The sequence below is a fragment of the Tinamus guttatus genome, unplaced genomic scaffold, assembly GCF_059628265.1.
Source record: "Tinamus guttatus ecotype Peru unplaced genomic scaffold, ASM5962826v1 Tinamus_guttatus_pri_ptg000240l, whole genome shotgun sequence".
Lineage (NCBI taxonomy): Eukaryota > Metazoa > Chordata > Aves > Tinamiformes > Tinamidae > Tinamus > Tinamus guttatus.
In genome coordinates, this window is record NW_028288774.1 from 15062188 (window position 1) to 15078248 (window position 16061).

General features: G+C 44.1%; 1 protein-coding gene across 1 annotated transcript in view; it reads left to right on the plus strand.

Moving 5' to 3' along the window:
• The window catches only part of LRP5 (LDL receptor related protein 5), a 133036-nt gene extending 118218 nt beyond the window's left edge, over positions 1-14818 (plus strand). The window contains exons 16-23 of the mRNA XM_088525915.1: positions 1593-1802; positions 2813-2938; positions 5467-5703; positions 6407-6517; positions 9432-9668; positions 11588-11727; positions 13955-14052; positions 14355-14818. Coding sequence (XP_088382041.1) covers positions 1593-1802; positions 2813-2938; positions 5467-5703; positions 6407-6517; positions 9432-9668; positions 11588-11727; positions 13955-14052; positions 14355-14616 — 1421 coding nt within the window. The 3' untranslated portion in view covers positions 14617-14818. The remainder of the gene's footprint in view (positions 1-1592; positions 1803-2812; positions 2939-5466; positions 5704-6406; positions 6518-9431; positions 9669-11587; positions 11728-13954; positions 14053-14354) is intronic.
• The last annotated feature ends 1243 nt before the right edge of the window (positions 14819-16061 follow it).

The window sequence follows — 16061 nt, forward strand, 5'->3', positions numbered from 1 at the left end:
GGATATGTGTGTTTAGGAGAAGATGGAGACCATCTCAGAGACCATCTCAGGAATGGCACCAGTAGTATCAAGGGTCAGATTTAAGTGTCCCTTCAGTTAAATCAGTGCAGCCTGTCTATTCTGTAGAGGTTTTTACCTTCCAAATCTTTTGCTGAGCCTGTGAGAATAGAGGCACAAGGTTTCCTGGAGCAAGTGGTGCAGTCCCAGCCACTGGCTGGTTCCAAAAGTTCCTTTGGTGCTTCCATGCTCACAGCGGAGGAGGAAGCTCTTTGGACCAGCACCCTGCCTTGCAAACTGCAAAACCTGCTTCAGCAGTGGGAATTTGATTCTTGGCTTTATGTATACACGCATACATATGTGCATACATGCATACGTATGTGCATACATACATATTTTGTTTTGTCTCTCTGTGTTTATTATGGGCAGTATTCAACATGGCAGTCAAGTAAGAGTCATTGCAGGCAACAATTCCCTGTGCAAAATTAATAGTGTCTGTAATTGAAATAAATGTAACAGTTGTATGCTTGGCTGAGTTCTATGTAATTTATGCAGAAAACTAGCTGAAGTCAGTGCTCATTAGCATTTTAATTGCATATCCAAATTCTATAATCTTATTTAGTGTTGCTATCCAAAAACTTGTTCTTAATGCAAACAGACATAAACTGTCGTTATTTTAAGTGAAACACCACAGCAGAGAAACCACTAGGTTATGGTCTGTTTTGCATTCCACATTTTTAAAATCAAATATATCTGATATGCACAGACATGCACAATCTGAAAATGGTTTCTGTGAAATAATAGAATAATTTGGAACCTCATGTTCGTTCTAGACAAGGATATAAAAGCAACAGTTAGATGCCACTAAGTATAGCACAGCACACAGTGGAGGACTGCAAGCAATTAAAGTTAAAAGCAGTCATAAATTCTTTTTTATTTAACCTGATTTTTACGTATTGATTGAGATGATTTTGTAGAGCAGTAAACCTGAGTGTTTGGTGATGTTACTGTTGAAAAGCATATGGAGTTACACTTTGCTTCTGGCTTTCTGGTTGGTTACTGGAGAAAAAAGAAGATGAGAAAAGAAGTACAGTTGTTAGAAGATGGGTGTGTTTTTGTGATCGTATCCCTGTGGATGTGATTTAGGGAATGGCCTCGTGCTTTGCATGATCACTGCGTGATTCTAGCAAAGCCAAAGCCTTGTGCAGTATCACCCGGGGGTTCCTACCAGGTGTGCTGGGAAGTGTGCAAATGTAGTCAAGAAAATTTGATCCGTGAGATGAAGCTTCTCCCTGTGTCACAGGTGTTTTAGTGATTGCACACAGCTATTAGGGAGTACATCAACATGATGCTGATGGTGGCAATTAATTGCATTTACCTGGGGAAAGGCTGTGCAAGCAGAGCCTTGCTCTGCAAAGACAAATGGAACCAATGTCCTTACAACTGAATAATTTCAGAATTTAGTGGGATTGGATTTGGAAATCTCAAAAACTACCTTAGAGCATGTCTTGGAACTGAGATTTTTTTCTTTAAAGAAAATCTGTGCGAGTTAAATACTGATTGCTGTAAAATCACTGTGTTTGTGTTGCTCTCAGGTGCCAACCGAGTGACCTTGGAAGACTCCAACATCCTTCAGCCGATGGGACTGACTGTGCTGGGTAACCACTTGTACTGGATTGATCGTCAGCAGCAGATGATCGAGAGGGTGGAGAAAACCAACGGCTACAAGAGGACTAGAATTCAAGGCAGAATTGCTCACCTAACCGGCATCCACGCGGTGGAAGAGCTCGACATGGAGGAATTCTGTGAGTTCATTTCAGTGTCTGATGTCCCTCACAATTGGCCTTGTGCTCCCTTAAACTCCTGGTCCAGCACAGCAGTTTAATAGCGTTGCCCTCTGGGTTTGAAGAAAGTCACAGAGTACTTTCAACTTTCAGGGTCAGACCCCTAGAAGAGAAGGGGAAACAAGTTTATTATTCCTGACAGGAGGAGGGTTTTTTCCATAGCTAGAACATGTGATTTCAGAGCACCTAATTACCTGATTTGTATAAATGTGCATCTGATACTTAATTCTACTCCAAAAGCTGCTGTGAGTCATGGTGGTTAATTTTGTAAGTACGACCGAATAAAAGACTTTGGAAAACCTTTTAAAGGAAACAAAAAGGATGGCACTTGGCCCCAGAGGTTTCAGACCACTTTGTAAAGCACCACTGGTTTGACGCAGCACAGCTGATGTAAAAGAGGGGTGGTGAGTGGGAAGCTCCCCAGAATTTCTGTTCCTGATGAGAAATTTCTCTCCCATCAGAGGTGGGGGCATTTAGGGTCTGCTTTACTTCTCTGGACTGATTGTTTTTAGCCCCAGTTCTCTGAGGAGGAGAGCTGAAACCTCTTAGGAAGTCCTTAAAAGGCAATCTACTTCACCAAGTCATAACCTGGGAGCCGCTCCTCCTGCTTAAGAGCCCTGCCGCACTTCTTAATGCCTGGCTAGCCTAGAAGTGAGAATGTCTAGGAACCTCAGAAGTGTGACCTAATCAAATCCACCTTCTCGCTTCCCTTTGCCTGAGCTCCCCAATTGTTTTTAGAAGTCATTTAAAGGTGTTTGCATCACTTCCACTGGGAGAAATATAGTCCTCATGAAGTAGCAAATCAGCTTCTGAGCAAATTTCTGAGAAATTTTATCCTCGCTTCTCTATTTACTTGTAGTGAAATGTTGTAGTTACTTTCACAGAAGGGTTTTGTGAATTTGCACTACTGAGGAATAGTGATTTTTACTGTTCTTACACTCATGCTCCTTCCTGTGCACTTGCTTCTCCAGCTGCACATCCATGTTCTCGTGACAATGGCGGCTGCTCGCACATCTGCATCGCCAAGGGGGACGGCACGCCCAGATGTTCATGCCCAGAGCACCTGGTGCTTCTACAGAACCTGCTGACGTGTGGAGGTGAGTTACGTCAAATAGATGTTGTCCAAGGGAACTTAAGACTTGGAACCACTGGAAAATCGATTGAGAGAGGCTGAAGCACTGTTAAGTGAGAGAAGGGCAATCTGGTTCCTTTGTTATTTTCTCTCTTTCTAGAGGAAGAGGTTTTCAAAACTTAATTGAACGAATGAAACAAGTGACCAGAACCAGGAAGAGTAACTGGTGCCAGAAACTTGCTCAAAAAGGGGATTTGTGGATTTCACATAGTATAAAATGACACCAGCTTTTCTGCAGAAGGTTACAAATCCAGAACGTGAATTTACACACTGCGTTTTTCTGGACTAAAATGTGTTGCATCATGAGTTAAACTTGGCCTTTGATGCTTCTGCTAGGTGTTCTTGGCTTCAGTTCTTAGGCCTATGTGACTTTTCATTATGAGCACAATGCTCGTTTGACCTTAAAACACTTAGAAAAGTCTCAGTAGGAGATTGGAGTAAATGATGTGATAGGTTTGTGCTGTGAAAAAATTCTTGTAACATGATGTTGCATCAACCTCTGATGAGCTCACAGCAGAAATGGGGCATACTACCCCATAGTGTGATACTTGACAATCTTTCAAATCAATTTTGCTTGGGAATGTGAAACACTGCTCTCCAGTTGACAAAAGGTAGGCCAAAAGCTCAGCTGCTCCTTTTCCGTTAAGACAGCTCCTCTTTTCCCACCTTGCAGACTTTGTTTTTAGACTTCTAGTCGCAGTCCCATGATTTTTGAAAATTGTTGCATTGCACTCGCAGTGAGGATTTTCAAAAAGCAGAAAAAAATATTATTTTTGGGAAGCATCACGGGTTAGATTTGCCCGAAATCATTTGGCTCTGCCTGTCCTCTTGTGTTGTTTTTATGTACTCATTTAGCAGTGGATTTCATTTTCTGGCTGAACTCTGACCTCCCTAGGGACAGTCATTTCCATTATAAACTGTTTTCTTTCCCATGACCACAACACGCTATGTGGTTTGAGTAGCAGCGGTTACTTCTGCAAGAGAAAAAAATAAATCAATTGCTATATATTCCTTGCTGTGCTGCTGTTGCAAGACATTGCCAGTGAGAGATTCCTATGTCCCACTGCTTCATTATCTTCAGCTATAAATCTAAAAATTCAGGGGCCTCCCTTTTGGTTTCGGTCTTTATTCATCTTTATCTTAATCCTTCCCTAAGCCTGCCTCACCTTTTCAACCTATTTGGTCTACAGTAGTGGCAGCCCATAGCCAGCATTTCACAACAGATTTAATAGCTTTTTTGGCTGAAGAACATTTGTCTATGTGCCCTTACGAACACTTTGGACAAGTTTCTGAATGGAAACTTGTGCAGCATTAAATGTGGCTGCAAATCAGAAGCAAGTGATCTAGCTATTGAATTATCTACATGGTACCCTCGAATTAAAATTTAATTCAAGAATTATGTTGATGTGTGTATCTGGCACCTTTTTTATCTACAGCTGCCAGGTCACTGGCTACATTTGTAATCTTCAGCATGGCTACACCCAATAATCATTAATCAGGAACTTCAAAATCGTAAGGTTTTTTTAAAAATAAAACATTTTTGGATTTTATTAACCTTTTGTTTTTCAAGTTTTGGATGAAGTTGGGTCTTGTTCTTGAACATTTCTTGCTGATGAAGGATAGCTGCGCTTTAAAAATGATTTGCATGTAATTGCATGGCTCTAGGATCTATAACTTAAACACCACCCACAGGAGAGAGGGGAAAATGCATCTCTAACTGTAGTGATCTGTTGGTGGTGAAAAAAATGTTTGCTAATTTGCTCTATGTAAGACCTGGGAGGCGTTTTTTGGTTTTTTGTTTGTTTGGGTTTTTGTCTTTTGCAATAGATTCTTGATCAGCATCATCTTTGTCCTTTGGTTGTTGCCATTCAGAAGAAAACAGCACTGACCATCCGCCTGCAACATAATTTTTGCATCTCTTTAAATGCAGCTGCTCAGTGCTCTCTGTCTGACTGCAAGCTGAGCAACAGTGTGGGTGTGGAATGGGATCATCCCAGGGTCTTAGGGTTCATGAAGAGTCAGGTTCCAAGGAAGTCCCAGCTTTCTTAATTCTAACCAAATGATTAACCCAGTTTTGTATGAAGATTATTTTAAGCTCTGATTAGATTTGTTCCAGGCAAGTATAACGCAGGGATTAGTGTGCTGCAAAACATGGTTTGCCAGCAGAAATTGAGTATTCTTTTAAGTTATAGAACAGTCTGTTCTGAAAGGTGGTTATTAGAGCCAAAGTATTTGGAGTTCCTGCCCTTAGCTCAGTGCTTGCATGCTAAAGTGAGCTTCTTCTATCAGCAGGCAACCAGTTTTTGTTCATGGCTGGGAAGATTTCATGCCTTATGCAAGATGATGTTTCTCTCTTTCCTGAAATCTTTCCATTTGCACAGAAGACCTTCAGTGGAGAGAAAAAAAAAAAAAAAAAGGCTTGTCCTGTTTGCAACCCGTTGAAAGGGCTGAAATTGAACATGCAAACATGCTTTGTTCTCTCTTTTTCTCCAGAGCCCCCAACTTGCTCCCCTGACCAATTCACCTGTGCCACCGGAGAGATCGACTGCATCCCGATGGCGTGGCGCTGCGACGGCTTCCCCGAGTGCGACGACCAGAGCGACGAGGACAGCTGCCCCATCTGTTCTGCGGCGCAGTTCCAGTGCGAGAAGGGCCAGTGCATCGACGCTCACCTGCGGTGCAACGGCGAGATCGACTGCCAGGACAAATCTGATGAAGCAGACTGTGACAGTAAGATACCCATTTGGGGTTCTGCTTACTCTAGATGCATATTTTGGATCTTTGGTTTCAAAGGGGGAAAAAGCCTTAAATATAAAACTCTAGCTCAACTATGCACAGATTCTCCTTTCCCTCTCCATCCCTCCTATCCTGGGAGGAGGAGCTTGCCCGTATTCAGAGAGCTTAAGGAGGAAAGAAACTGTCAGGATGTCCTGCAAGATAGTCCCATGTGCAATTTTTTCTGCTTTGCCATTCCTGCTTGTGCTGCTTCTGTGGTGTCCAGTTCATCTTTGGACAGTGACCACTGCAAAGTGCCATGGGGAGGAAGATATGGACTTTTGGATTATGGATTTTTTTGGAATAACCACTAGATTGAAACTTTCAGGAGTGAAGACCCCTGGCCCCTGTAATATATCTCTTTACCAATGATTTAATGTGCTTTTACATAGCAGAGGCTCCAAAGTTCAGTAGTAGTCAAGTCCTTTTTGCTGAAACAAAGGGATCTGCATAGGGATGGGAAAATTAGTTATTTATCCAAGTTATACAATATAAGGCTGGCATTCTCCCTGACCCCCAAGAGCAAAGCAAGGGCTCTGCTGCCTCTGGGCTAAAAGATAAAATGCACTGTGGCTTCGTGTCTTGCATCTTTTGGTTTTCCTCAGAGGCCCAAATGCTCCCATGCAAGCTGATTGATCTTTCCTGTCTTTCCATGCAGCAATCTGTCTACCCAACCAGTTCCGATGCGCCAGTGGCCAGTGCATCCTGCTGAAGCAGCAGTGCGACTCCTTTCCAGACTGCATCGACGGCTCGGACGAGCTCATGTGCGGTGAGATGTGCTGCCATTCAAATGTGTCCTCCGTGTCTTGGCGCGATGCCTGGCACCCCTGCCCTGCCCTCTGCCCAGTGCTGCTGCTCTAGGAGAGCCCAGCAGTCGTGCTGGGCACCCACACTTGGAGTTACCCCTAACTGTAGTCATGCTCATCCAGGCTGATTGGGTCTGTGCAGGAGGAGGAGTGTGAGGTGTAGCCAGCCCATAGTGCTGTTCTTCAAGGTGAGGCAGCAGCAGCAGTTGTGAAGATCAAGTAACATCTGGATTTCAGTTCAGGATAGTTCTAGAATGCTGCATGGGATACAACAGTCTTGTTGTGATTTATGGGTCTGCTTTCACGTCCATACCCAGGGGGACCCGATTCCAGCCTGCTGGATGGCTTGGAGCTTGTGGAGCTGCTGTTGAGCTTGAGATGACTTTTAAAATATGCATTACACGAGGAAGCTGAGGGTTAGTTACATGGAGGAGCTAGCATGCACAGCGCAAGTGTCCCACTCTTGACTGCAGGCAGAAAACGAATACAAGGAGAGACCTTGAGTTTTCTGGACAGATTGTTACTGTGAAGTCTACTGGCAGTCGATCTGTGCAAGTTACAGTACCCTGATGACAGCTCCGACTTTGTGCTCTTAGCCTGTAGCTGGCATCATCTGGATGACTTGTGGGACTACCTTTTTGCCCATCTGGGTGACAGGAGCATGAAGTTCTCGGGCAGCGGGGCAGTAAAAGCAGCCCCGGGTGGCTCAGCAAGACTCGGTGGCAATGTAGCATTCCGGCTCCAAGGTAACCGCGGAGCCGATCCACGCGCCATTCATTCTGAACTGACACCCTGTGTAGCGCAGAGAAGTGCTGCTCCTGCTGCTTAATAACGTGGCCTCTAGGTCACTGGCTAATTGCACGGGTTTTAATGCCTCACAATTATTTTCTTTTTTACTTTAATACCTTAGAGGTCTGTAAGGTTTGAAGCAGGGAAGGCAGCTGTCAGTATGCTGTACCAGTGCAGGCTACACCGCTGGCATGAGCGGAGGAGTCAGCAGGTCCTGCCAGTGCGACCTTGTTTCTTCTTCCCATCCTCATCGGGAGGGTGTCCAGCAAGGAACTGAAGGGAAAAGAGCCCAAATGTTTAACAGAAGAGGCCAGAATAGCAACTTAATAAAAGAATCTGTTTAGCTCTCCTGCTGGCAGTTTCAGACTGAACATGCTTCTCATGCTTCTCCCAAATCTTCCATTTATCTCATGACCCTCACCCAATTCTCTACAGTTTCCTGGATACTGTAAAGTTAGTGGGTTCATTTAGTTTATTTTCTTTCTGCATTTGGCAGACTACTTCTGTGCTATTAAGCTAATGCAGTGGTTTCCTGTTTGCATTTTGGGTCCAGTCCTGCAAATAGGTCTTAACTGATTTAAATGGGTCCCTGTAGATATAGGACTTTCTCCTCTGGAGTCTCTTTGTGGGACAGAGCCCTTTGTGGTTTCTTGCCTGACTGAGGGAGGAATTCAAGTAGGGAGTAAAAATGACTGTGACTTTCTAGCTAAGGATTTTGCATTAGAAAGAAGCCAGGTTTTACCAAAATGAGTTTTCTGTGTTTTAAATCGACTCATTTGGGAATATGTTCTAATTTTGACTACCTTTTTTTCATAGTCTGTATTAATTTTGATATCAAGTGAGATCCTTAGCTGACATAAAAGCTTTCCTGCACTAGTAAGTGCAAAAAGCAGATGAAGAGTTTGAGAGAAATGAAATCTTGATGCTGAACTGCTGAGTTTATTTGTAGTATTGTTGTATTTCCCTTAGCTTCCTTCTCTAATTTCAGTCATTTTTCATTCCTGCCCAACAGTCATCTAAGATGGCATAAATCTTTCTCCAGGATCAATGCAGCAATGTTATGTATATTAGGTAGCCAAGACTTGAATAGTATATGAGCCACTTGACTTCCTGCAGCCACACTAATGGGACCTATAGTTCAATCTGATCACATAACAGCCTACAGGCTTTGGCCATTTCCATTTTCAGTCTTTTACTTTGTGCACGTAGATAGATAATGTGTGTGTGTATAAAAATACACACACTCTCTATATATATTTGTGTATTTGTGTTGTTCCCTTTATTTGCAGAAATATGTGAACAGCAGAAAAAAATCTTTTGCTGGAGAGTGTCACACATGCAAAACACATGGAGGTGTCAGGTTTATTGGGCAAGAATTTGGCATGTGCTACCCACAATCAGTGGGCGATGTGATATGTGGTTCATCTCAAATTACAGCAGTATCTTTTATTATTCAACACTGTGCTGTGTAGGGAGAGAGAAATAAGAGGTAGAAGTGCTTGAGATGATAGGAATTGTGTTTTCCTCACAATTTCTAAGATCTTTTTGAAGAAAGCAAGTCATTTAGAATAGTTTTCCTTCCTAAAATGTCAATATTTTGGGGGTATTTTAGCCAGGAAGATGCCCAAAGCTTGATATTATACTGTCCCTCCCCTAAATTCTTTCAGTGTTTTAACATTATTGTGAGCTGCAATGTTTTTTTTTGAGAGACCAGACTGCTCTTTGATTAAGGACTTAATGTTTGTACGTATCCTATATCTTTAGCCAATACAGTTCAGAGGGAAAAGAGAAAACTTTTCAGTCTGTTATTGCATCAAGATCATTGCTTGCAACTGTTTAAAAAAAAAAAAAAACTTTTAAGTGTTAAAGCAATCCTGATATGAGAAAAATCCTTAGAAAGGGAAGACCTAGGCATGAAGTTTAATGCAGTAATTCAGAATATATGAAATCATATCTGCATGAGTTTCATACAAAAACTTTCAGAGACACTGTGTGAATGATTGTGAGTTTGACTGATTTGCTGCACGTGCTCCATCATATATCTTGTCCTGTGTTTAATGACTTCCTCTTTTTTTTGCCTCTTTCCAGAAAAAACAAAGCCAGCCTCAGATGAGCCACAGCCACACAGCAGTGCCATTGGGCCTGTCATTGGAATAATCCTGTCCCTCTTCGTCATGGGAGGCATGTACTTTGTTTGCCAGCGAGTTGTGTGTCAGCGCTACGCAGGACCCAACAGCCCTTTCCCGCACGAGTACGTCAGCGGCACCCCTCACGTCCCGCTTAACTTCATTGCCCCGGGAAGCTCCCAGCACGGCACCTTCACCGGTAAGGATGGCAGGGACCCGGCACCCCCTCGATCCCACTGCGTCTTCTGCCTCGGGCGGTTTGGAGGCTAGCGAGGGTTCGGGAGGCGGCATGTCCAAGGACACAAGTTAGATGCCTTTGCCTCAGGCAGGTTTTTGGAATGGTTAGGCTAGCTCTGTTCGGGAGCCTAGAAAGCCAGAAATCCAAAGCTGTAAGAGCAGATGTGGACAAGTCTGTGTGGTGCTCCAGTCTGTCCACTTGTTGCCTGAAGTGTCTCTGCAATGAAAACATCCCCTTCGGTTTAGTCCATCTCGGAGACAGATTTTCTGTTTGTTTTTTGGACAAAGTATTTATTCTCTCTGAGAGTACTTCTCATCTGTAAAGCATGTTCCTTTACCTCACACAGGAATCAAAACATGTGCTCAGGGCAGTGCACACAGCTACACTGCTGAGATAGGAGAAGGCCTTAAAGTATACACAATGTTCAGCTAAAAACAAGAGCTTAGAAACCTAATGTAGCCATCAAAGAAAACACTTAATTTAAAATCATTTAGGAATGTAGAATATACACTTCGCAGAGAAGGTAGCAAGTTCTTAAATACGAAGCTCTGGAGAAGAAGAGCATTTCTTGAAATTATTCAGAAATCTGACAAGTAAATGGTCTCCTTTAACCCTGCCAGGCAGGGTTAGAATACTCATGTATGACCTTTTTTTGAATGTGCAGACTATTAATTTCTTCTACTTTTGAGAACAGCCAGACACAAATTCAGTTCACCCGCCTGTGCACTTTAATGACTGTGGTCAACTGTTGCTCCTTCAAGTGTGTTTTTGGGATTATCAAGAGGTTTTGAGGGTGGGAAATCAGATTTGAAGATGAAAAGCAGGTGAAAAGCCACCTTTTCAGAGGTCTTTTAAACTTCTATGGGTTTCCCACTATCTTTTTCTTAATTGAGGCAAGCATTTTTGTTTAATGTTCTTCCTTTGTACCTTGCTATATACTAGGGTAAACTTACTTGCTTATTCTCATTTGCTAGCTTTTTCTTACCTAGAGTGGACTTGTCATAGCAACACAGAGCCATGAAATTTAGAACAGTTCAAAATCTCACTTAAGTGTTGATGCTAAAAGGATGATGGACGTTGCTAGTAGCACAGCAGTTTTGAAAAAGCAAAATGCTATTTGATGTGGTTGATGGTCAAAATTGAGGTCACCCTGCTTATAAGAAATCTTTCCCAGGTCTAAAAAATTTCCATAAACTTCCAAACTAAACTCTTGTGTGAGTACTAAGTAGTCTGACAGGAAGAAGCTCAAATATTCTCTGAGTTAAGTACAAGCTGGTGTTGAACAGCTTGGAGAATGTTGTCTTCTCTTTTTTTCCTATCCTCCATGTTTCCTTCCTTTTGCCTTTGTCAGTTTTCAGTTTAAGCAGTGATTTTTATGTCTTTTTTTGCCCCAGTAAAAGGATTTCATTTTTCTTATTCAAACAACTGCAACTGAACTTCTTTGCATGGGAATAAGAAAGTTTCCTTGTGAAATGTATAATGATTTTTGCAAGCTTTGTTTATTTGGAAAAAAAAAGTCTTGGTGAAGTCCTTGGGTAGAAAGTCGGGACCAGCTGTTCTGGAGATTCCTGCCTCAGCAGGCTGGGAGGACAGTCCGTGGGGAGCTCGGTGCCGCAGCGAGACCGTGGGTGGGAGTTTTTTTTGGCAGGGAGTGGTGGTTGTTGTTGTTGTTGTTTTTTTGCTTATATAATAACAAGTTGAAACTCAGCTGAAACTCTGTTGTTCCTAGCAATCCTGAAGCTGTTATATAAAACATCATTTGCAGAGTGACAACTAGCACAGTTGCCAAGGCTTTGCGAAGCGGAGGATCCACTTTTTGCTTTGTGCTGCTAGGTTAAATTGTGGTTTGCTTAACTGTGGTTTCCTCTGTCTTGCTGCAGGCATCTCTTGTGGGAAGTCTATGATCAGCTCCATGAGTCTCATGGGAGGAAGCAGCGGTGCCCCCCTGTATGACAGAAACCATGTTACTGGAGCCTCTTCAAGTAGCTCATCCAGCACAAAAGCCACTTTCTACCCACAGGTATGTTGTGCAAACAGACCCCTCAGTTAGCTAGCTCCTGCTGAGGACATGGAAAAGGAAGATGAAAACTTGCATTACTGAATCTAATGCTAATAACAGCTGCTCTTGGGAGTTCCTCTTGATGTTCCTGGCAATAGATTTAGGTGAACCACCTCTGCTGCTCTTTGTAAATCATGATGTCATTGGCCCAATATGCTGCAGGCACCTGTGGCACGAAAAGATAAACACGACCTGAGCAGGAAAAAAAAAGTCTAATGAACCAGCTTGGCTTGCTGTTTATCTGAAACACTCACTGCTGACTCAGAAAACCAAGCATGAACAGAAGGAGAAAACACTGGTACCTGCATGCCACCTTACTGTGCTTCAGTCTTCCCAGCTCTCCCCATTTATGTTTTTGATTGGTTGAATATGTCAGCGTTTTTAGTCCCCCAGATCAGAATTTCATTAATTTAAAGGAGCATGGGTGGAAAAGAAGATCTGAAAACATATAAACTGTTGTGTTATGTATAGGCATTTTGACTGACAGTGTTTTATCTAAAGGCAACTGTGCTTTCTCCCCTTTGTTTTGGAAAGATAAGGATGAAGGAGAGGGGCTTGTGAGCTTATCTCTTGATGAGGAAATATTGGTTAGCTCTGTATTCCTTGGTACCTTCTTGGAAAAGTCATCAAGAAGCTAGTAAAGATTAGCAGGTGTTTCTTAGCCTACCCCAGCAGCCCTCCTCACTTCTGTGCTCAGTTTGGCCCCTGCTTCCCCAGAGGCTCCATAACTTGCCAGACAATTTCATGATAGTGCCAGGTTGTTGTCAGTGCTATGCTAAAAAGCATGTATAGAAAAAAGAAATGGGTACACTAATAGGAAAAAAAAATGATAAATCTGGAAAATGCAGAGAGGCCCCAGAGCTGATCTGTTTGTGCCTTTCTACGGGAACTGGACAGGCCAAAAATGTGACTCCTTCATCAGATAGTGGCCTAAACTGACCTGCCCGTGTTCCTGGGAATCTTTTTATGTGTTTTCCTCTCCGGGCCATGTGACCTGGGGCCTGTCGGGATAGCATCAGCCTTTCCCTGGAGAGGGGTGGCATGCCAGGTTCTCCTAAGGAAGCTGAGGCGCAGCCTTTGTTCCACGGATGGTGCTGCTTGATCCTGGTATTCTCATCAATTCTACCCGGTAGCTAATTACCCAGTTTGAGTTTCATAATTAAGAAGAGGTCTGAGGTCCTGGCTGCCTTGGTTTTCTTCTGCTGAACTTGTTCTGGGTGGTGGTGTCCATGGGTGGTCCTCGGCAGAGGATAAGGGCCAGGGAGGAGCCGATATGGAGCTGCGCCAGTTGGTTATCTGGGAACTGGGCTGCAGGCATCCCGGCGGATGCCATTTGCTGTATTCCACGCGGATGGGAAGTGCTGGGTCGATGTAGGAGAAGATCCAGGAGGAGCAGGCAGGCGTCCTTCCGAGGAGGAGGAGGATGAGAGGAGAGATGCGGTGGCTCTGGCCGGCCAGGGCTCCGCTCCCAGCAGGCTGCGAGCAAGACGCCCACCTCGGCAGCAGCGCCGCTCCGCGCTGGAAGTGCCAATGTCCTGCCCGCCGTGCCAGGGCTTCCACTTCCCGGAGCAGAGCTCCTCATGCGGGAGGAGGAGCCTTTGAGCACTGCCTTTTTCTCGGAGCATAATGAACTCTCCATAGGTGTGAGGATGGCTGCGTATGTGCGCACGCAGGCTAGGGCAAGTCCTAACTATTCACAGCTGCTGGGCTCTTTGCATTGCTAGCTTTGCCAAAACAATACGTTTATGTAAGAACAGTAAAAAGGAAGCATTGAGGGAAGGATGGAGTCATAATAGTTATTTCAAAAAAAGTTGGCCTTCCGACCTGAATATATATGGATGGGGGATGTTTAGGGGCTGCAGATGGAACAGTCTTTGCTCCTACCCTCATCTGCTGCAGATGAGGCCAGCCCTTATGTCCAAGGAGCTGCTGAGACTCAGCAAAACTAGGTTCATCTTCCTGCTTTAGGAGGAGTAATTCCTACTGTGAAAGGCCTTCAGGGCACCTAAACCTGGAAGCAGAATGGATTTCTCTGACTTGTGAAGTGCATTAATGCATCCAAGCTGCAAAGGGAGGAAGCTGAAGTAAGGATGAGTTGATAGTGACCTGTTTAATGCATAAATAAAACTTTTAGAAGAGCTTTACAATTAACAGAAACTTCTGCCCTGCTTGTTCTTCACCTTCCTAGATCTTGAATCCACCTCCTTCGCCAGCAACAGATCGCTCCCTGTACAACACGGAGATGTTTTACTCCTCAAACATTCCTTCCCCCACAAGATCTTACAGGTATGGCTGGGACAAGGGGGTCTGGTGCTTCTTCTGTCCTTTCATTCTGGATATTAAGCAAATGCTCTTGTTCAGACTGTACCTTGTTTTTAAAAAGCAGCTTTTCCCTCCCTTGATAAGCATCCGTTTGAGCGGATGTCGTTCTAGCTGCTGTGTTAAATGTCAGCGTTTTGATTGAAAACCCGAGTTATGCAGCAGGAACGAGCTGCGGTCCCCACACCCGGCCGTTCCTTTTTCACCTTCCTCCTCCCTTATTCCCCGAAGGGCAGTTAACGCAGCTGCTTTCCCCCCACTTGTCGCAGGCCGTACCTGATCCGAGGGATAGCTCCCCCCACGACGCCGTGCAGCACGGACGTGTGCGACAGCGACTACGCGCCGAGCCGGTGGAAGGCCAACAAATACTACATGGACCTGAACTCGGACTCAGACCCCTACCCCCCGCCCCCGACACCCCGCAGCCAGTACATGTCTGCCGAGGAGAGCTGCCCCCCGTCCCCCGCCACCGAGCGCAGCTACTTCCACCTCTACCCCCCGCCGCCCTCTCCGTGTACAGACTCCTCCTGACCTCAAGAGAAGGACCTTTCCTGTAAATATTTTTAAATATGAACAGATTTAAAATATATATTTTATGATTTAAAGAATAAATAGGGGTGGGAATTTAAAAAAAAAAAAGAAGAGAAATGTGAATAAGGATGGGTGGGAGGGATGGGGCTGTGAAAAATTGTACAGAGGAAGAATATTTATAAAATCGATTTTTTTAATTTAATTTCCATTCTTTTGTGCCATGTTTTCTGTTCTGAAATCATGAAAGTGACTTGATCTCCAAAGCATTTGGGGAACGTTGAGCCTTTTTGCCTTTTTTTTTTTTTAAGTCACCTTTTTACTTCTAAAGTATATGGAAATGTTTATTTATGTGAGGAAAGGAAGAAACGGGGCTTGTGGGAGGAGCAAGCTAAAGAAAAGAGGAAGATTATCCACAGAGGGGAAGAAAACCCCCTTCAGTAGAAGTATTTGTCTCATCCCCTCTCCACCACTGGGGGCAAATGTGCCAAGAAATACCAGCCTTGGATGCTCCTGTTCTCCTGTGAGCTAAACACTTCCTAGCAGAATGTGTGTCCTGAGACCAACATTTTGGGCTTCCCCCTGCATTTGCTCAACATCAAACTGGAAGAGTTTCTGATGTGATGAAACCAAAGCTCCTGCAGCTTCTAGTAGTTGCTTCCCTGGGGGGCTTTAGTGCCCATCAAATGTCCGTTTCCTAGACTGATATGGTCATGTTATTATTTCAAAGAGGAACGCTTCTTTGGTTTTTGGTAGTTGATATGTGTAGGAAATGGTATCTGCAGAGCTCAAAAGCAAAAATCTGTGCAACTCAGTTCAGCCAAGTGCTCATGCAACCTTACCGAAAACCCCTTGGGCTTCACTCTCGTTCAGAACACAGAAGAGAAACGTTTGCTTTGACTCCCCTCGTGCCCTAACAAAAGGGCTGGAGTATCGTGTAAATCCGGTGCTGTGAATGCCTGCGCGAGGCATCTGAGGAGAGCTGTGAATGTGCAGAGCTGCACCTGTTCCTGCAGCTGCTGCACAGCAGATGTGCTGGGCCTTTGACAGCACTGATGTTGCTGACAACAAGGAAAACTTTCTTTTTGAACCTAAATTGTACTTGGTTTGGGTTTTTGTTTAGCAAGCCTTTTGAGAGCACTTCAGAGGAAGCCCGCAGCTCTAGGCCACAGGTCTTCGTTCTGGCAGTGGCCAAACTGCTCAACCCTGTGATGCAGTTTGGATTTCGGGTCTGTTCTGCAGGTCTGCTCCTTCTGCTGTCACTATCCCAGGGCAGGATGCATCGTCACCGTGTGTTATTAAAACTCTTCAAGTCGCTTTTGTTACCTTCAGGCCTACGCTTCATTGGTTCACTTCTGAGCCTGAGATTCAGCACAGAGATGCCTGCTGTTTTGCACGGAGAAAAATACAGTATTGGGAATACAGTACTGGGGTTTAAGAACAGATTG